The following is a 22,018-nucleotide window of genomic DNA, read 5'->3' as shown; positions in this document are numbered from 1 at the left end:
AATTTTTCATCTATTTCTTATGTAACTGTTTTTAAGAGATTGGCATATTTCATTGCCATTTTTTTATATATATAATATATTTTTATTGATTTTTTTTTTGATAAAGCTGAGTAAAATTCTGCACGAATTTTTTTGTTTTTTGAGTTTCTTTCACGTTAGTTTTTGCTTACTTCACTGTTTGTAAGATATTGAAAAGTATTGCATGATTTTTTTTTCCTTCAACAGAAAGTAGGTTAAGTTTTTAATTAGGATAGTTAATATTTGTATTAAGAGATATAGTTATTATATATTTATTATGATTAGGATAAGAATACTTTAATTTATTTGAAACTTATTTTACTATCAAAGTTATAATTAGGAATTTGAAGCTTGAAATTTTATTGTAATTAAAAATAACAGCATATCAAACGATAAAATCAGGAGAATGCTTTTAAAGAAATCTTGAGAATTTTCTTAACTATTAAAATACTTGTTAAATGTTAAATCTCTACATATAATAAAAGAAAAAGTATGTGTGCCTTTCGTTCGTACTGCGCGTATGCTAATAGACCCAGAGCTACAAAATTTGGAATATAGGTGCATCTAAACAAGAGCGATTTTTTCAAAATTCGAATCATATTTTTTTTACTTTATATTTTCAATTTTACTGCATCATTTTGAATAGTTTCAGTCTTATAGAAATGTGGTTTTGGCAACAGTTTTACATTCAATTGTATACTGGATTGCTGACTGTTGAAAATGAGAACTGTTGCCACTTGGAAAAATGAGGGCGATAAGTCTATGCAGTTTTTAAATTTAATGTTTCTCTTGGATACTAAATGTTTGTCGAGAGAGGGCTAAGAGAATTTGGTTAATTTATTTATTAGGATAATTAATATTTGTATTAAGGGATATTGCTTATTTCATCGTAATTTTGTTATATGTAATATGTTTTTTATGAAGTTGTTCTGCAGAGGAAAATTCTGTGCAGTTTTTAAATTTAACGTTTGTTATTACCTTCAGGCATTTTTCCGGTACATTTAAAAGCCAGACGAAGGCTGGCAGCGTAGCTGCTAGTATAAGATAAAATATCATTAATTATACTTTGATTTTCAGAAGTTTTTGCTTTTCTGTATTCTTTTATGTTATTTATTGCTCATTTCACTGTTTTTATGATATTGAAAAGTTTTGAGTGATTTTTTTAAAAAACAAAGTTCTTAACCTCTTTTATACCATTTGAGTTCTTAAGATTTTGCAAAGGGAAGTTGGTTAATTTATTTATTAGGATAATTAATATTTGTATTAAGAGATATTGCTTATTTCATTGTAATTTTGTTATATGTAATAACTTTTTTTTATGAAGTTGTTCTCAGAGTAAAATTCTACGCAGTTTTTAAATTTAACGTTTGGTGTTCCCTTCAGCCATTTTTCCGGTACATTTAAAAGCCAGACGAAGGCTGGCAGCGAAGCTGCTGTCATTCATATAAACCTAATTTTCACTCCGCTTTGTGTACATTATCCTTCTTTTGACAACGAGCCTTTGGTATAATTCACAAGAAGATCTGACTATTATGATCTGATTCTATTTCTGCTAACATGGGACTAGCAAAAGCAATACTAATATTAGTATAAAGTTGCTGTTTTATCTAAGTAAAAAATTTAATTTGAGTTCTGAATTTTAAACAAGTGGTGACAAGTATACCGTTTGTTTAAAAAAAATTAAGAAAACTGTTATTTATACAGAAAAGAACCTCGCTAGTACGTAACTGATTTTATGGAATACTTCTATGCATTTTAATGTCTTCAAGTTTGTTTTCTTAACATACATGACCAATTTTCGAAAGGTTTAATCTTGGTGATAATTTTTCATTAATTTAAAGAACTTTTGCATGAGAATTAGCAAATTAGTTTATTGTGGAATTCAAATTTAACACAGAAAAAGAAGTACAGTACAAAGTCCATCGTAATTCGGACTCATCGGGACTTGGGCGATTCAAGATTAGGGGTTTTCCGGATTATAGATCATCAATTTAAATCTAGTAAGATGGCATGCAGAAATTATACAATTAAAAATATGAAACCGTAATTTATGAAATAAACAGCAATTATGATCTAAAGGGTATCAAAATTAAAAAAAAAAAAAGGGGGGGGAGCTTAATATTTATTTGTTTACTTTATTAAACATTTCTTTCAAAGTAACTAGTTTAAGTTGCTTCGTTTTTTGTGTTAATACTTTCTCTTTAATTCTATAAACAGACATAATTTCTTGTTCAGTTACAAAGATAAACTGTTCAAGTCCTGTAATTGCTGTGTCAAGAATACTGACTAACTTGTCAATCGAAATGTTTTCGTTTTTAATAACCTCTCTGTCACTTTCTTCACTACCGGAAGCAGTATTTTCTGGACCTAGATTACCGATTTCGCCGTCCGTTAATTGATTAATGATTGGGGCATTGTCGTGAGCAATGAAAAACTTCGTCATTTATTACCGCTTCTCCACATTTCTTTACAAAATTCAATAACTGGAAAATTTCACCTTTAGTTTGCGACGTCCGAAAACCTTCAAATTCGTAGCTATCATCGTCATCGACCTCACCATGAAATATGGTAGCTTGCCATAAATTATGCCAAGCATTTTTTAATGTATCTGGAGACACATCCTCTCACGATCTTGCAAGCAGATTTTATGCTAAAAAATTTCAAAAAGTCTTGAAATGTCTTGCCGTTGTTCAAGAAATTTAACATAGATTTTAAAAATGCTACTTTATATTTGAATTTCAGTGCGTGCACTATTCCCATGTCCATAGGCTGAATGATAGACATACAATTTGGAGGGAAGAATAATATGGATACATTATCTTTTACTAAAACTTTAAGTGAAATATGCGCCTACCAGCTGTCAACAATCGGGACTATTTTTGAGTCATCAGGTAAACCAACCGAATTCAAATGTTGCCGAGCCTCGGGTATAAAATGATTTTCAAACCAATCATTCATCAAAGCTTCTGTCATCCATGCTCTTTTATTTGTGCGATATATAATGCGGAAAATTGTCACTCCTTTAAATGCTCGAGTTCGTGCATGTTTTCCAATTACAAAAAGTTTGTACTTGTGTGTTCCTGCAGCATTTCCTGCTAATATTGTTAGTCTCCCTTTGGAATTTTTGACACCAGTTGGAGCCTTTTCTGCAGAGGTTGCCAAGGTATTTCGTGGTACATATTGTCAGAAAAGACCAGTTACATCAGCCTTGTAAATTTATTCTGGAGATGATTGTTCACTAGCAATGAGTTCAATGAATTAATCTGCAAATTGTTCAGCAGCTTCAGTATCAGTTGAAGCTTTTTCACCTGAAATTTTTAATTGTCTTATACCATGGCGATTTTAAAATTTGGTTAACCAACCTGTCGAATATGTGCACTCAGTGTTTAAAAGTTCATTTCTTCATGAAATATTTTGGCTTGAGCCATTAGCATTGGACCTGGCAATGGCACACCCTCACTGCGATGCTGTCTGACCCATTCAATCATCACTTTGTCACGATCGTCATTTTTAGCATGACAAACACTTTTCTTGTTATTAATTGCAAGTGGGGTGTCAGAATACAAAAAAATTCAAAAAGTTCCTTTTTCTTTTTCCTAATGTCATATACAGTTGACTTTCCAATGTCATACTCCTCGCATAATTTTGAGACGGATATGCCTTAATCCATTTTTTTTGCAGCAATTCCTCTTTTTGTGTGATGGACATCAAAACACGCTTTCGCTTTGCAGATCCTTTGGCAGCTCCAGAATTGGAAACTCTTTTGGACATAATCAAAAGTTCAAGCTTAATTTTTATAAAATTGCTCTAACAGTCTGCAAAAAATAATAAGCCGGATCTAATTAAAAGATTAAGGAACAGCACAATCTGCAACATTAACTGAAATGCCTTAGAATCAGTAAAGATAATTTTAGCCTAGCTTATACCATCCATTATACGTCAAACACACATGCGTAAAGCATACAGGAAAAAAAACGTTTGTGGCTTTAACCTTCCAGCGGGCGCGCATATGTGTGACATACACTAGATTTTAATTTCGCATTTGTTTCGTAGACCAGAAGGTGCTATGACCGCGTGTCCTTGGCTATTCTCTCCTCTTCGTTCGACCTTCTTTCAGTCGTCTGCTGGATTTCGAGGGGTTAATGCGAGTCTGCAGATTTACTATTTGTATCCCAGAAAGACGCACGAGCATTGAAGTAAGTTTTTGTTACATCTAATTTCCTTTTTTATTAAAGAAAATATTTATTCTTTTGCATCTAAATCTTATGATTTTGTATAATTTGTGTACATAATTACTTTTAATGATAAAATAGAAGCACTGTATGCGTCACATACGCGCGACCATGTATGATATTTTAGTTTTCTTTTCAGTTATGGGGAATAAAAGTAAAATGCTCAACATGAATGATACGAAGGATCTTCAGATTATAAGAAATATGCTTTTACGTGACAGTGATGACGATGAGGACATTATTTTAGATGAAAGCATTACAGATGAAGAAGTGCGAATTTCAGAAAAAGGTGGTTCAGAATCGGAGATAAGTGCAGAGAGCAATTTTGAAGAGGGAAATAATGACGATAATTCTTCCGAAGTGTATATAGCTCATCAAACGAAAAAGAGAAAAGTCATCGATTCTTGGACATGGCATAAAAAGAAAACTAAACGAGCACCTAGTAACATATGTGTTCATGTTTCTTTAGTAACTAACAGATATTTTGGATATATAGAAATGCCTCTTTACTGATAGTTTGATAGAAATCATCGCTGAAGATACGAATAAGTTTATTTCTTCTGTGAAGTCTAATTATTCTCGTATAAGGGACAGCAGAGAAACAGATGGAGCAGAAATAAGCTCTTTTGGGCTTACTTTACTTAGCTGGTATTTATCATGGTAACAGAATTCTGGAATCTTGAGGAACTGTGGAGAATGGAAGAATTTAAAGTGGTAATGAACTTGAAGAGATTTTTGTTTTTACTAAGATCTTTATAGCTTGATGACATAAACACAAGAGCAGAACAAAGAGGAGTTGACTGCTTTGCTCTAATAAGAAACACATTTTTGAAAAGTTTGTCTCTAATTGCCAGAAGTGCTATTCACTTGGAGAGAATGTCACAACCGATGAGAAATTATGATTTTGAGGAAGATGTGATTTCATTCAATAAATTCCCAAAAAATTGAACAAATATGGCATAAAAATTTATGCCAAGGTAGACGCTCGTAGACGTCCATACACATACAATATGGACATTAATGCTGGAGTGCAGCCAGATGGTCTTTTTTACGTAAGCAACAAACCACAAGATGTTGTAAAAAGATTGACAGAACCTATTGAAAACACTGGAAGAAATGTAACCACAGACAACTGGTTTTCAAGTTTTGAGTTAGTACAAGAAATAGATGAAAAAATTGTCATTTGTAGGTACTTTGAAAAACAATAAACCTCAAATTCCGGATCAGTTCAAGCTTACCAAAACTCGGGAACCCAATACGAGTCTTTTTGGATTTAGAAAAAATATGACACTTCTCTCCTATGTACCCAAACGTTATAGAAACACCATATTGATTTCAAATCTTCATGATGACGTAGCAATAGATGAAAATACCCAAGACCAAAAAAAGCTTGAGATTTACAATTGTACCAAAGGAGGTGTGGATACAGTGGATAAACTCTGTGCTTCCTACAATGTTGCCAGGAACACCAGGCGTTGGCCTCTAGTAGTTTTCTTCTCTATGCTGAATATAGCAGCAATCAACAGCTACATAATTCATTCAACGAATAATAGTGAAAAATTACTTAAAAGGTAATATCTGCGAAAGCTAGCAAACGCTCTTGTGAAGGAAAATGTTGAAAGAAGAAGCCCTAACTCTCTTCAAAGTGAGCTGAAATTTAAATTGTTGAAACGAAAAGCAGAATTAGCTGTTGTTGAAGAAATGACTTCAGGGAAAAAAGATACAATCCCTGCCAAAAGGACAAGCATACTAGAATTACGAGGTTCAGCTGTGAGATTTGTTTAAAATTCATTTGACTAGAGCACTGTAAACATATTTGTTCAGACTGCTCCGATGCAGTGAAGTGACTATGAAATTGATTTGTTATGTAATATTTAATGTGTTTTTTCACTAACTGATTTAAATTATAAAAGTTCAGTTGAAATATTGGCAGTTTAATTTTGTTTTACTTTCAAGTTAGTTTGGTAAGTCTTTAGTCCAAATTATATTGTTTTTTTGCTTTATACTTATTTTATTTTCCTTAATTTAAAGTTAATATTGTTTAACTCAATTGTACTTAATAACATTTAACTATTTACAAACTAATTTAATATTTTTGCTCAGGAAAATTTATTTTTTATAATAGCGTATCTAAGAAATACGCGCGACCTTTCTTGTTGGTGCAGAAGGCGCGCCCGCTGGAAGGTTAAGGTCTGGATTATAGATCATTTCGGATAATGGACGTCCGGATTACGGACTTTCTACTGTATTATATAAAATGCAGTTACCGTATTTGACGGCATATAAGACACACTTTTTTTCCTAAATTTGGTCTCAAAAAAGTTACCTGCATCTTATACGTGAAGGTAATTGCATTCAATAATTGTTTATTTGGCTTTTACGAAATGTGAGAACTAAAAGAGACCACGCTATTGAAACTTTTTTCCCTTGTGTGTGGCCGTCTAAATAAGGGTGCGTCTTATATGCCGTCAAATACAGTACTTCATTGCTTTTTCGATAAAAGTGACCTTATAAAATAAACCTTTAGATAGTGGCTGTTCATTAATATACGAATGACCAATTGAAGTAATTACTGTTGCATTTAAAGTAAAAAATATGTACATAAGACAGAAACTAAAATATTAAAAAAAAATTGCTGTTATTTAGTAACTTAAAAATAACTGCTTTTTTTAAGTGTGATATTTAATTTAGTAATGCTGTAAATCCTACATATATTAAAAAAATATACTTTTTTTATTGCATTATTTAAACCAATTAAGGGAAGTTTATTTAAAGGAAGTTCATACATCATGGAAAAACATTTATGGTATTCTAGCCCATGAAAAATTTCCTTTCCAAAATAGAATCATGCAGTTAGGATTTTTTAATTATCATTCAACAAAATACATTAAATTAGATATACATAGAGCATTTGATACATACAATGATTCTTTTCTGGGATATCCTATTCCTATCTTCCAAAGGATTCTTTTCTACGATATTCTGACCAAAATTAGTGTTCTGCTTTTGAATAAATAGTTCAATGAGGGTTAGAAATTCATCGAATTGATGAGGTGTCATGCGAAAGCAATTAAAAGAAATTTTGTTCCATTCAAATGCATTTCTTTAATTAAATTATTTGCATCTCCTTGCTGTAGTCATCTCTCACATATTAATATAAAAACCACTGCAATCTGCTTTTCTTACACAAAGCAAGAAAAAGAAGTAAAATAAGTTTTAATCAAGCAGAAATTAAATCCATTTTAATTAAAAAATGTAATCTTAAAAAATCAAAATACCACACAAAAATTTCACGTTTTCTCCCAAGTTTTTAAATATGAAGCATCATCTGTGCGAGCATATGACAACTTTTAAAGCAAAAGTTGCCGTACTGGTTTGAAGTGACGTATGCAGAAAGCACTTTTTTCCGTGTTGCCACTTTTCGCGCCCACGGACCAGTGTGACAGGCTTTACAGGCACAATACAAATGACAAATAAAATTCCCATTGGACTGTAGATAATATGACAGTATCTAAAATCACTTAAACTGCTATCGGACAAGTATTCCCTCAACACTTCATTGAACACTACTTCTCAAAGAATCTTTGTTTATATTTTCTATACTTAGGTCCCATGATTTATTTGATCCATGCAAAATAGAGCATCTAGAATACTACAAATGTTGCAAGTAGATAATGCTTCTATTTGCCATTTAAACTAGTTCCGAAAGGAATGAATTTTTCAGCAGATGTTGCTTATTCCACTTAGCATTTATATATGTCATATGAGCTGCAGAAATCTTTACATGAACAATCCAGCTGTGCAAACTGTATTTAAATGCCCTAATATTTTAGTACAGTACAAAGACCGTAATCCAGACTCGTCGGGACTTCGGCTATTTTGGATTAGGATTTTTTCCGGATTATAGATCATCAATTTAAATCTGGTAAGATGGCATGCAGAAATTATAAAATTAAAAATGTTAAACCGTAATTTATGAAATAAACAGCAATTATGATCTAAAGGGTATCTAAATTTACAAAAAAAGAGCTCAATATTTATTTGTTTACTTTATTAGACATTTCTTTCAATGTAAGATATTTGCTTCATTTTTTGTGCTAAATGCGCATGCGTAAACATTAAACGCTCATGCATAAATGCATTACATGCACAAAGAGAAATTATGATCTAAAGGGTATCAAAATTAAAAAAAAAAGCTTAATATTTATTTGTTTACTTTATTAAACATTTCTTTCAATGTATGTTGCTTTGTTTTTTGTGCTAAAATGCGCATGAGTAAACATTAAACACGCATGCAAAAACGCATTACGTGCATGAAGAGAAATTATGATCTAAAGCAAGGATGTCAAACTCGCGGCCCACAACAAATATTTTTGTGGCCCGGCCAATATATCGGCAAATAATAATATATAATAATAAAATAACATATCGACGAAGAAAAAAATGAAATGTTTACTGCTAAGTAATTAACGATAATTTATTCAGTGTTGTTAGATTACTCACAGCGAGCTGACACACACACTACTTAAATTACAAATGCGTGTGAGTAGCTTGCGTTCAGCTACCTTCGGCTTTTGGGGAACACGTGCACTCAGAACTTGTACGCATCCCCCGATAGCCGAATGTGGCCGAACTCATGGTCTCAGTTTTCCAATCATAGTTTTGTACGATATATTGGTGCATGCATGTGCATGCACTTTGCTTTATTATTAATTAATATTGTTATGGATTTCATAGTTATTTATTTATTTAGTTTTTTTATTTAGAATTGTAATTAGATTTGCTTCATGTTGCCTTAGATACGCAGACGATTTTTGAAAAGACAGCTGCGTTGGAAGGTTAAAAATAGAACAGCGTGTGCATTTAATACCTAGTAATTAAATATCTCGTAATTGCTGTTGCCATCCACAAAAATCCAGATATTTATAGATGTTTCTAGTATATTTGAGAAATTAATTATAAAGCTTATAAAAGCCGAGAAAAAACAACTCATCTTAGTAGTAGCTGTAGTTCTAGCGAACTGTTTGTTTACTTAATGCTGTGATTGATTTGTAGCGATTTTGCTGTGAGATAGAATTAGTTTCTCTGTTTTGAATTGATTTTTGCTAAACGTTTGACATTTTGTGATATTGTTAGAATATTTTTGAAGAAATATTTCAGCATTTTGATTTATCTCTTGTGGAAAGAATACATTTTTGTTAACTTTTTAACGTTAACTGTGTTTACTCCAGCCTTTGTATTCAGTATGTCTATATCAAAACCAAGTGGTAGTAAAATTAAGCGAAAAATCGCTGACGAACATAGAATATTCCAAGTAAAATGGGAATTAGAAAATTTTTGCTGTGAAATAAAAAATAAAATAATCTGCTTGATATGTAATAATACTATTAATGTGCCAAAGTTATATAATATTAAACGTCATTACGAACAACACAAATCAAAATATAACAATTACAAAGGATTAATGAGAGAAGAAAAAATGAAAGAGCTCAAGTTAGGAGTGAAAAAGCAACAGTCCATGTTTAGTAAAATATTGCAAGAAAGTGAAGCGGCAATACATGCAAGCTACGTCTTGTCCGAGTTGATAGCTAAACATTCAAAGAATTTTACTGACGGTGATTTCATCAAGGAATGCCTAATGAAAGCTGGAGAAATTGTTTGTCCTGGAAATGTGAAGGCTTTTCAATCCATTTCATTGTCTCGAAATACAGTTGCGGAAAGAGTTACTGATTTAGCCGCGAATTTAAGTGATCAGATAAAAGCAAAATCATCTAGTTTCGAAAGTTTCTCCATTGAGTGTGACGAGAGCACGGACATTAGAGGCAAAGCTCAATTAGCAGTGTTTCTTCATTCTTGTGACAAGAATTTTAACATTTTTGAGGAATTACTAGAACTAATACCGATGCCTGATACTACCACAGGACAAGATATATTTACTTGTGTTTTTTGACTTCTGCAGAAATACAATCTACCTTTGGCAAAACTAAATTCTGCAGTTACAGATGGTGCTCCATCAATGATCGGGAAAAACAAGGGCTTCGTAGCATTACTAAGAAAAAAACTTTGTGAAATTCACGGTTCAAACATTCATCATATGCATTGTATTATACATCAAGAAGTTCTATGCACAAAAGTAATAAATATGGAGAATGTTTTGTCACATATAAAAAAAGTTATAAGTTTTATAAGATCTCGAGGTTTAAATCAGCATCAATTCACTGCTTTCTTAAGTGAGTTAGATAGTGAATATTCGGGTTTGTCCTACTATACCGAGGTATGTTGGTTATCTTGCTCCAAGATTCTCAAACAATTCTGGGATTTGAAAGAAGAAAGATGTCAGTTTTTAAAAACGAAAAATCAAGACGTAAGTTTGTTTTACGATCCAATATGGATACAAGATTTATCTTTCTTGGTTGATATAACCAAACACTTAAACAATTTAAATTTATCATTACAAGGAAAAGATCATATCATTACGAACATGTTTGACATAATTAAAGCATTCAAATGTCAACTAGTTCTTTGGGAAAAACAACTTAAAAATGAAGATTTGACGCACTTCCCGACATGCAGCATGAACAAATCAAGTTTAGATGATACTTGTTCGTATCAAAAATACGCAGAAAAAATTGCAAATTTAAAAACTGAATTTGAAACGAGGTTTAATGATTTTAGTTCCCTCGAAGACAAATTTTTTTTGTTTTCTTTGATTTTCTCAATAAGTATTGACTCAGTACCCAGCTATATGCAAATGGAGGTGATCGAGATTCAATGCAACTCAAATTTGAAAGCAAAATTCATTGAAGTGGGCGTGCCTGAATTTTACAAATATTTACCAGCCAGGTTTGAAAATACTCGAAAATTCGCATATGAAATTATTTCCACGTTTGGTAGCACTTATCGGTGTGAGCAGTTATTTTCAGTCATGAAAGGTAATAAGTCTCCTATTAGAAACCGTATTAATGATGCTTACCTTGGATCAGCGTTGAAAGTTATCACTGCAAACAAAATTTCTCCCGAAATAGGAAAGATAATAGCAGAGAAGAGATGTCAAGTATAAGGACGTAAACATTAAATTTTTCTTGTTCTTTTCTATATAAATATATATATATGTTTATTATTGTATTATTCGAAATAAATCTACGTTTCTATGAATATTGATTTTTTTTTGCGGCCCGCCAGAGTTAAACCTTGTTTGCTTGGCCCAAGTGTACCCATGAGTTTGACATCCCTGATCTAAAGGGTATCAAAGTTTACAAAAAAAAAAAAAAAAAAAAAAAAAAAAAAAAAAAAGCTTAATATTTATTATTAAACATTTTTTTCAATGTAAGTTATTTAAGTTGCTTTGTTTTTTGTACTAAACGCGCATGTGTAAAGCATACAAAAAAAAAGTTTGTGGCTTTGAGGTCCGGATTATAGATTATTCCGGATAATGGATGTCCGGATGCTTTGTACTACTGTATAAATTTTACTCTTATTCACAGTGCTTAAGCATTATATTTTGAAATACATACTTGGTTTTTCCTTCTTCTGATAGTTCATTTAATGCATATTTTGGCTTAGTTTTATGGAAGAATGGAGTCTGAAGAGGATAACCATTTGTTGCACACCAACCCACTGGATATATGTCGAATGAATTGATGCTAGTAATAACAATTCTTTCATTAGATTCTTCACTATCAAAACGAATCCACATCAGGGGATCAACAATTCTTTCGACTGTAGCCACTCTAATCTGTAAATATAAGGGAAATGTCTCTCTTTCATGAACTAAACAACAGCAACTTATAATTAACAGAAATATACAGTCAAAAGTCATTAATCCGGACTCGTCGGGACTTCGGCGATTCCGGATTATAGATCATCAGTTTAAATCTGGTAAGATGGCATGCAGAAATTATAAAATTAAAAATATGAAACCGTAATTTATGAAATAAAGAACAATTATGATATAAAGGGTATCAAAATTTACACACACACACACACACACAAAAAAAAAAAAAAAAAAAATGCTTAATATTTATTTGTTTATTAAACATTTCTTTCAATGTAAGTTGTTTAAGTTGCTTCGTTTTTTATGTGATAATACATTCTCTTTAATTCTATAAACAGACATAATTTCTTGTTCAGTTACAAAGCTCCGCTGTTCAAGACCTATAATTGCTGTGTCGAGAATACCGACTAATTTGTCAATCGAAATTTTTTCGTTTTCAATAACCTCAGTCACTTTCTTCGATATCGGAAGCGAATTATAATGACGAGGAATTTGATTTAAATCATATCAAAGACGAAGTACAGCGAGATGAAATACTACATTTAGTAAGGAATTATAAGCCAAATAAAATAAAAACATCTGCCCTGAAGATAAGGATAGTGCTGACAGATCAACTTCCAATTCATTGCGCGCCACGGCGTTAAAGATAAACAAAGGATATGCCTTTATCCATTTTTTGCAGCAATTCCACTTTTTGTTTAATGGACTCCGAAACATACTTTCGCTTTGTAGATCCTTTACATATTAGTAAATATATATCAGAAATTCTATTTGACATAATCGAAAGTTCAAGCTTACTTTTATAAAATTGCTCTAACAGTCTGCAAAAAATAATAAGCCGAATCCAATTTGAAGATTAAGGAACAACGCAATCTACAATATTAACTGAATTAGATAATTTTAGCTTAGCTTATACGGTCCGTTATACATTAAACGCGAATTCATAAACGTATTTTGCGCACGTGCACAAGCATATTCGCAGATGTAAAGGTCTTAAGCACATGCGTCAACGCGACGCATGAGTAGAAAGTTTGTAGCTTTGAGGTCCGGATTATAGATCATTCCGGATTATGGGTGTCCGAATTAACGACTTTTGACTGCAATAAAAGTATTAAATTAAGATAATTTAGAGCAAGAATAAGGAATATGTATACAGTTTATTTTCTTGTTAATTTATCAAATACATGATATATAAAGACTAACATCAATAATTGGCATTTTTTTAAGATTTTTATTTTTGTATTTATTTTAAACGTGTGTTACATTTGACTGAATCATATTAGCTGAGTAATCCAAACTGATTTCTATGAAAAGATCATATTCTTTTATAATTTAGGAAGTGAACAAAATCCTCAAAATTCTCTACAATATGTGAAAACATCAAATCTGCTCTTGATTAAATCAGCCTTCTTTCCATCTCTATATTATTTTAATCCTGCGTTAAGCATATACAACATTTTACTGAATATAACAGACCTTTTTAAATTCAATATACTTTCGTCATCTCTGTCTTCCAGCGTTTAGACATTTGACTTGTAACATATAAGGCATGCAGCTGATACCAAACTCATATCTTCAACAACAACATTCATAACATCTGTAGAGCAGCATTTGCATTTTTTGTTACCTCTATCTTTCACCATTTTGACATTCTACTTGCTATGTACACAAGCACACAGTTGACACTTGTCCCCCCACATGCTTAACCTAGGATTAAAAGATGCTAGAAAACTTAAATTAGTTTCTTATTTAATGCAAATTCTTGCTCAAGGAATTTATACATACAGGAAACCATATATATCCGATAATTTTGCGGAAAAAGGCACCAATTAACTTTTTAGTGATTGCCAAGATGTTGTAGAAAGATGTAGCTCGCACACGAGTAGGATGTGTGACAGAAGAAGAAAACTTCAGATGTTGAATACTTTGTATATTACAGAATACATTGTTTTATTTTCTTGAAGAATAAGTTTTAGGATATATTTTCTTATTTTCATTTCACTATCGGTGCAACACAATTCTATATATGCTGATCATAATTTGAATAGAAGAAGGTACAGCTAAGGAAACAGACATGAGTTACCCAGGCAAAAGAAAAAGGGGAGGGGGGAATTTGAAAGGTTTCAGATTTTAAATTACGTCCAAAGGGGCATTTTTAAAAAAGTTTTGTGTGTTACATTTATTTATCAAATATCATGTTTTACATACTCAAACTATTGAATTCAATTCAACAGCAATATCCCAAAACAATTTTAAAATGAGCATATCTTTAGAATTTTAAATAGAGAGTCTTGCACGCTGGATATGTTTTTTCGTACAGTGTTGCCATCACTCGCTTTGAAATCGCTTAGTTTTTTCATCAAAAATTCACTGAAGTGTTACAAAATATGAAATCGATAATAAAACGAATTTCAAATTCTAATTAGGGCTTCACATGCCCATATTCTATAGAAGATTATTATTGAAATTTTGATAGCTCTAGGTGTGGTTGTTTTATTGCAATGTGAGAAACATACATACATACATTAATGCACATTCTTCATTATTTAATTCTTTAAATATAAAACAGAGCGATAGTATTTGGTGTCAACAATATGAAAAAATGATTCACCATTTACAAGCTTTCAATGCAAAATGCCAAAATGAAATTAATAGTCCTTAAGAGCAAATTGTTGCTTTGGACTAAAACAAGGGACAGTTCTCAAAGTATTCCAAACATTGTTAATGTGATTTAAATCTGGGAAATGTGCCAAAAAAAAGGGGGGGCACTTCTACATCTCCCGTTCTGTTGGGCCGATTCACAAAATTCAAATTGTGTTTTTCCTGTCTCAAAAGTGCGACATAGGATATGTATTAGATTTATATACAGCATTGTTCTAACATAGGTATTTTGACACATAATCGGAGATTTTCTGAAATGACATTTTTTCCCCATGTATACTCAAATTATGCCTAATATTAAATTTGTAAAATTTAGTGCAAAATTTATGGAGAAATTAAAAAAAAATATCGTGGCAAATTTTCTTTAGTTTGTGCCAAGAATAATTCACTTGGCAAAATTCTTAATTTATGGCAACCTACTTACTTTCTCTTTTTTTCATCGATCTCTAGTGCAAAATTGTGCATCACTTCAAACTGTGCCTAGCGATCTTGAATGTACACCTCAGACGATAAAGGCACATCCTGAGGGCGACCGAACAACAGATGACAAGGCAGATGAAGGTCATGACTGAACAGCATCTGAGATGGAGAATAGCTGGTAGTCTTGTGGACACCACTGCTATAAGCCAATAAGAAGAAAGGTAACTTCTGGTCCTAGTCCTGATAGTTTCTGGAAACCTTTAATGAGATCTTGTTAAGGATGGTGCGATAAAAGCACTCTGTAATGAGGTCTGATTGCAGATTTAAAGATATCATTTGGATTTGCCCGTGCCCAGTAGTTTCCAGAGTTGTTTATTTACAACTGAGATACAATTCCTTCCTAAATCAGAATGTAATTAAAGAGATACAGAGTATTTGTTCCCATCAGCAGTTCAAGGCAGAAGTCCCAGGATCTCAAAGGTGATATGTTCAAAAGGTGCTTAACGTTTCAGGTTCCCTCCTCAGCTTTTCTTTCGTTCTTTCTGACCAAACATTGCATGATGAATGCCACTTTTGCCCCTTGCATTACTCCAGTAGAAGCATTCTCAAACTCTATATGTCTATATACTCAAAAGTCTTTAATCCGGACGTCCATAATCCGGACCTCAAACATACAAACTTTCTGCGCATGTGTAAACTCATTATGCGTTACTGCGTTTACGCGTGCGCAGAAAGCAATGGTAGACATACGTAATACCTTTACGCATGCACGTTTAATGTATAACGGACGGTATAAGCTAAGCTAAAATTATCTAATTATCTATTTCACTTAATGTTGCAGATTGCGTTGTTCCTTAATCTTCGAATTAGATTTGGCTTATTATTTTTTGAAGACTGTTAGAGCAATTTTATAAAAGTAAGCTTGAACTTTCGATTATGTCAAATAGAATTTCCGATTCTGGAGCTGCCAAAGGATCTACAAAGCGAAAGCATGTTTCGATGTCCATCAAACAAAAAGTGGAATTGCTCCAAAAAATGGATAAAGTCATATCCTTTGTTTATCCAACCATTCCGAAATCTGTTTATCAATTTCACGCTGCTCTGCGCCGGGGTGGGAGGGGGGAACATCGTGGCGCACAATGAACTGCAAGTTGATCTGTCAGCACTATCCTCATCTTCAGCGCAGATGTTTTTATATTATTTGGCTTATAATTCCTTACTAAATGTAGTATTTCATTTCAGTGTACTCTGATATGATTTAAATCAATTTCTTTATCATTATAAATATCACGAATATGCATAAAATAGTTTCTCGTTGCAATTTTCTAATTTCGACTATGCGTAATGTATGCTTTACGCATGCATGCGTTGAAAGAAATGTTTAATAAAGTAAACAAATAAACATTAAACTTTTTTTTTTTTTTTTTTTTTTTTTTTTTTTTGTAAATTTTGATACCTTCTAGATCACAATTGCTCTTTATTTCATAAATTACGATTTCATATTTTTAATTGTATAATTTCTGCCTGCCATCTTGCCAGATACCAGTCCTGACGAGTCCGGATTTAAGACTTTTGACTGTGTAAGTCTTCATTATTCCGAAGTAACCTTTGGTCAAGCTCCTACGTGAATCTCGGAAGTATTAGCTGTCATATTTCCGGTACAAGTTGCCATTTTGAATGCAGAGTGAGTCATAGAGAGCCCAATATTGTTTTGTCTTAGGAAAGAGTACAGATTGAAATGCCATGGCGGATAGGTTTCCTGTTTGAAGACTCCATTAAGACAATCATACGTTTAATGTCACCATCTCCCAAACTGGTCTTTCCAGAGTTCTTAGTCATTTCATGAGTTAGCACATGTTGAAGGGATACATGCGACCAGATTATCCAACTCATATTTTGCTTTGATACTGGAAAAATATTGGGAGCTTTCTGTGCAGGGTCTTCTAGACTAGGCATCATCAATGTTTCCATTTGATGAAGCTTTCCGATGATGGACAGTGATGTCATGTTCTTTAAGTCTCTGCATCCACCTGGGAATTGGTCTTCAGGACTCTTGAAATTTAATAGACAGATCAATGATGCATGACCTATGGGAAGCAAGAAGTTTTTGCTGTAAAGGTAATTATGGAAATGTTCTATGTGATTAACCGTGGTGAGCAACTCTTTTTTGGTGAAACAATTCCTTTTAGCTTTAGCTTGACACTTGCTTCAGTATACTATGATACGTTCTTGACCATTTATTTCTTTGGACAAAACAGCAATGGTACTTTCAATACTCGCATCCATATCAAGAACAAATGATTTGTCAAGTTTAGAATACGTTAGGATTGTCACAGATGTTAAAGCTTCCTTCAGTTTGCTAAATGTATCCTCATATTGTTTTGTCCACAAGAACTCTTGCTTAGGCTTTGTGAAGGGGTCTTGTGATGGGAAAAAGACCTCCATAAATCTCCTACAGTAGGTGCAGAGACCGAGGAAATTTCTCAGCTTCTCAGTCTTCCCGATGATAATGTCATCCAGGTTTATCAGACAGGCTTCATAGGAAAGATCTCAAAACAAGGTCTCCATTAGGCATTCAAATGTTGTTGGCATATTAGATAATCCAAGTGGCATCACCTTGAACTGCCAAATTTCTTGTCCAGTAGTTAGTGTCTCAGTCACCAGGGTATATTTCTACCTGCCAATACCAACCCTTTAAATGAAGTGTCAAAAACCTCTTGCCTCCAGAAAGAATGTCCAGAATGTTGTCAATTCTAGGACCAGAACAGCTATCTTTTTTTTGATGTAATTCAATCAGTGAAAGTAAATGGAAAATTTAGTTGAATCCTCTTTATTTCCTGAAACGGATTATGGGAGAGGACAAAGAACTTATTGAAGGTTCAACAATATCGTTTTTTTGCATGTCTTATGAAGTTTTCCTACAACTTCCTGTTTAGCAATTGGTTGGAGGATGATTTAACACATCAATTATATGCTGAGACAAATGGTTTGACTACGTCACAAGACATGTGCAAGAAAACATCTTAAAATTCTTGAATGACACATTTGGCAGTAGTCCTCTCTTTTCAGTGGTTAATTGTGTTTTCTGCAATAATTACGATTTTAGGTTCTCCGAAGACACATTGATTGGCAGACATTTTGTTCGTTTAATGCAGATCACTGAAGTAAACGTTGCAAACACTTCACCTTCCCTAATAACTTTCGCTTTAACACTTAAATTAGCAACTTTCCCAAGGATGATGGTCCTCGACAGGCCAACAAGTGCTGAGGCTATCAGTACTCCTTGAATGCTGTTACAATTCTAAGGACATTATGCCGTACCAAAAATTTCTACTTTCAGCTATGCATCTAGGAAGTAAAAAATTCTGTTCTTCGTGGGGTACTGTGATATCGTCTTGAGCTATGATTCGGTGGACAGATTTAACTTTTTCATTTTTAATTTTAAACAGAGTTATATCCTCAGAAGCAAAATGCATTTCATTATTTGTTAAAATCAGAGGAAAAATTAAATTTTCTTAAAAAGTCTAATCCGAGTATGAAAGGATCTGTAGTTTCTGCCACATGTGCTGATACAAAATCATTTATTTTTCAAGGTTATGTTCTTAGTAGATGTCCAACCTATCAATATGATGTTTAACATCACACAATTTCATAGATAAATTTCTGTTCCTGTATTCATAAATTTCAAAAGTTCTAAGTTTTGAAAAATTTCAAAATTCGATAAATCTTGTTTCTTACCTTACAGAATTTTGCCATTTGAGAAGAAACAATGAAAATGAATGGAGACTTTAAATAGATAAATAAAAAAAAGGGGGGTCATAAAATGGAACAAAAATTAGAATTATTTTTATTAGATAATGTTCAGGATCCATATTTGCCAGCCTACAAGACTCAAAAATCAGATTTTTTAAAAAATAATAATAATAAAAAAATTTAATAATGAATTAACTTTAAATAGTTACCATTTAATACTGAAAGTTCAATTACTAAAATGCAAACAATAAAAAAATACTGACATGTAAAAAATTTTTTTATTATTTGCACCTTTTAACAAAAAATAATACTTTAATCAGTTTATGTGCAAATGCTATAAACAATGTCAGATTTTGCTTTCAATAAGACAGAAACTTGATAATTTTGTTCATAGCAATTGCCACATAGTCCTGCTTTTGCTAATAAAATTTCTAATGTGTCATTCAAATATTAGAGCTAAATTTAGTCCTTGTTTTCATAACAACACAGAAAATCCTTTCGCACTCTGCATTATTATGAGGAATTGTCAGGATAGCCAACATTATTCTAGACAGTTTAATATATTTTAAAATTCCATCAGCACCTTTTGGTTGTCCAATTAAACTCCACTAGGTGTCAATCCTAGCAGGTTTTATAACTTTATCAAAATTTTCTAATTGTAAAATGCAAAACTGCCACTGCAATTTATCAGTTGCACCATCAATATCATCGTTTTCATGACTAAATGGACTAAGTGAAACTGGAAATCTATTTAAAAAAAATCTTAAATGTGAAAAAAATTCATTTGTTAAAACAGAAACATCTGCAACTTAAGCACATCATCATGGATTGGAAATTTATGTAGTATGTAATGATATGCTTGGCAGAAGTAGTATCTTCTAACGTGGAAATGAACTTATTTTTGTCTTCCTCTGAAAGTTCTTCCACCACTTCTTTAATTGCAACCTCTATTACCAAATCCTCATCTTTCTTTTGATTTTCTATTTCACCATAAATCACATCACATATAGAAGAAGACAAAACAAAGATTTATTTTGCAAACTTTGAATAATGTCTTAAAATAGATCAATCATTGATTGCAAAACATGAATTAATGGAATTCTGCTTTGCAGAACTATGATAAGAACATCGAATGATGGCAAAATGAATTGAACAAAAAAGCAAAAAGTCCAAACACAAAAACATAAATATTCTTTCTTCACAAGATAAACTTTCAGTAATTGGAAAATGTTTCCCTTGTTAAGCAATTTTTATTTTGAGAGAAATATGTATCAGCTTTATGCTTATAGCATTATTTTAAGAACTTCCAATTAAATTGCTCGTGTGTGCAGAAATTTATTTTTCTCAAACCTATTTTTAACAGTGGAAGTAGTAAACGTATGTAGAAAGGTGGATTAGAATTGTTTTAATGCAATTAATACAGGAGAATTCATTTTTCATATTCATTTTTTTAACAACTGCATCTGTTTCTGTCCTTGTACTTGAGTATTTTTTAGCAATTTCCCTACAGGAAATTATTTTTCTAAATAAAGCTGTAGCATCATCTCATGAATTCAGTGGCAGGTTGTGCTCCAGTAAAAAGGCAGAGAATAGGCATTTGCATTAATAATTTTTTGGTTCTTTGTTTTTAAGGGAAAATTATATTTTCACTACTACTCATGTTGTCCTTGTGTTTTTGTGTATGCACATGTTTGAAAACATCGGCTCTTCCACCGTGTGAAATTGAAAAATGGTACACATCACAAATGTTTTACATTTTCTTGAGGAAGTATTAGAAGGAAGGATATTTTTAACAGATGTAACTAAAAAAAAAGAGATTGTAATTTCTTAAACTATTTCTCGAAAACACGTGCACTCACAACGTTCAAGCGAAAGGATGAACAAAATAATAACCTTGATCTTGCTTTGTGTTCATTGACTAATATATATGCCAGATGACACGCAATGGCGCTTGATTGTTTATTGAAGAACTGGAGCACGACGTTTTCAGACTTCTGCTCTCACTCACAAAGCAGAAGCACACCATAATTTCTCACTGATGAAATGACTTTGGTTTTCTTTTATATGTAATCTAGAAAAAACCAAGTGCTTTCACATGCTTCAAATAACTTTTTTAATGCAAATAAAGAAGTATGAAGCCAAGCTACATAAAAATCATGAAACATTTTAAGAAATTGAGAAAGTCAGAAGAAACATGTTATAAATCGTACTAGCGGAAGTACAGTCAGAAATTGGGGATCTAACTCCTAAATCACGAGAGCTGGCAATTCTATAATAACTATTACAATACAATTTAATAGCCGCTGTTACAGACTGAGAACCGATCATTCTAAAAAATGCAGTTTTGCATACAGTCTTCCTTCTGATGTTTCTAAAATACAAGGTAACAAAAAAGTTCTTGCCGTTTCTGATACAGGGTTCGTACATGGAAATTAAGTACTTTTAAGGACCATTAATGAAAAAAATTAAGGCCCCATCAACAAATGGGAACTGAATAATGTATAGAACTGGTATAGAACAGAATAACTGAATAAACTAAAAATGTAGGCACACTTGGCAAACTTTGAAAGTTGGTTGTGCTCTGGCCTGTCTGACACAATTTGCATCATAACTTTGTGCAGAGTTCCTAGAGTTGTAACCTAGTTAATATATTTTAAGGTTATAATAAGCCACTAAATCACCAGAGATGATAAGCTGTTTCGTATTAAGTCTCACTAGATGCAAAGAATTAAGCTTCATGTTAATTTTTACATTTTTGAGCTATATCTTGCGACCATGGTAAAGATTAATGAAATGCAATAACTCACTTTAATATGAACAGATAATTAAATTAGCTAGCTAGATAAGGGTACTTAGTCATTATAGATATACAATGGCTACTATTAAATTTATTTTTTAAAAATATTTGTTAAAAACACACTATTAAAATCACAATCGATTAACATGTCAAAGTTTAAAATACATGTTATTAATGACAGTGATATTTAAATGATATTAAGATACCTACACATTAAAAGTTACAAAACATTTACGTTTTGTAGCAACAATACTCAGCAAAATATTTGTGCGTCTTTTTAATTTGAAGCCTTTCCACACATTCTGGCTATTATATCAATTTCCTTCTCTTTAAGCATCTTTTCTAACTATAAGAAATTTGTTT

The 22,018-nt window shown here is 32.2% G+C and overlaps 1 protein-coding gene across 9 annotated transcripts in view; it reads right to left on the bottom strand.

Moving 5' to 3' along the window:
* Window positions 1-22,018, bottom strand: part of LOC118199452 (scm-like with four MBT domains protein 1) — a 244,315-nt gene that overhangs the window by 81,655 nt on the left and 140,642 nt on the right. For all 9 annotated transcript variants that reach the window (XM_085817388.1, XM_085817385.1, XM_085817389.1 and 6 more), the window contains one exon: window positions 11,765-11,985. In XM_085817388.1, the coding sequence (XP_085673514.1) occupies window positions 11,765-11,985 (221 nt within the window). The remainder of the gene's footprint in view (window positions 1-11,764; window positions 11,986-22,018) is intronic.

Source organism: Stegodyphus dumicola, chromosome 5 (assembly GCF_044657685.1).
Source record: "Stegodyphus dumicola isolate Sdum_Otavi_A_Nest chromosome 5, ASM4465768v1".
Lineage (NCBI taxonomy): Eukaryota > Metazoa > Arthropoda > Arachnida > Araneae > Eresidae > Stegodyphus > Stegodyphus dumicola.
Note: the sequence above shows the minus strand (reverse complement) of the source record. Positions and strands in the feature narration are given on the sequence as shown.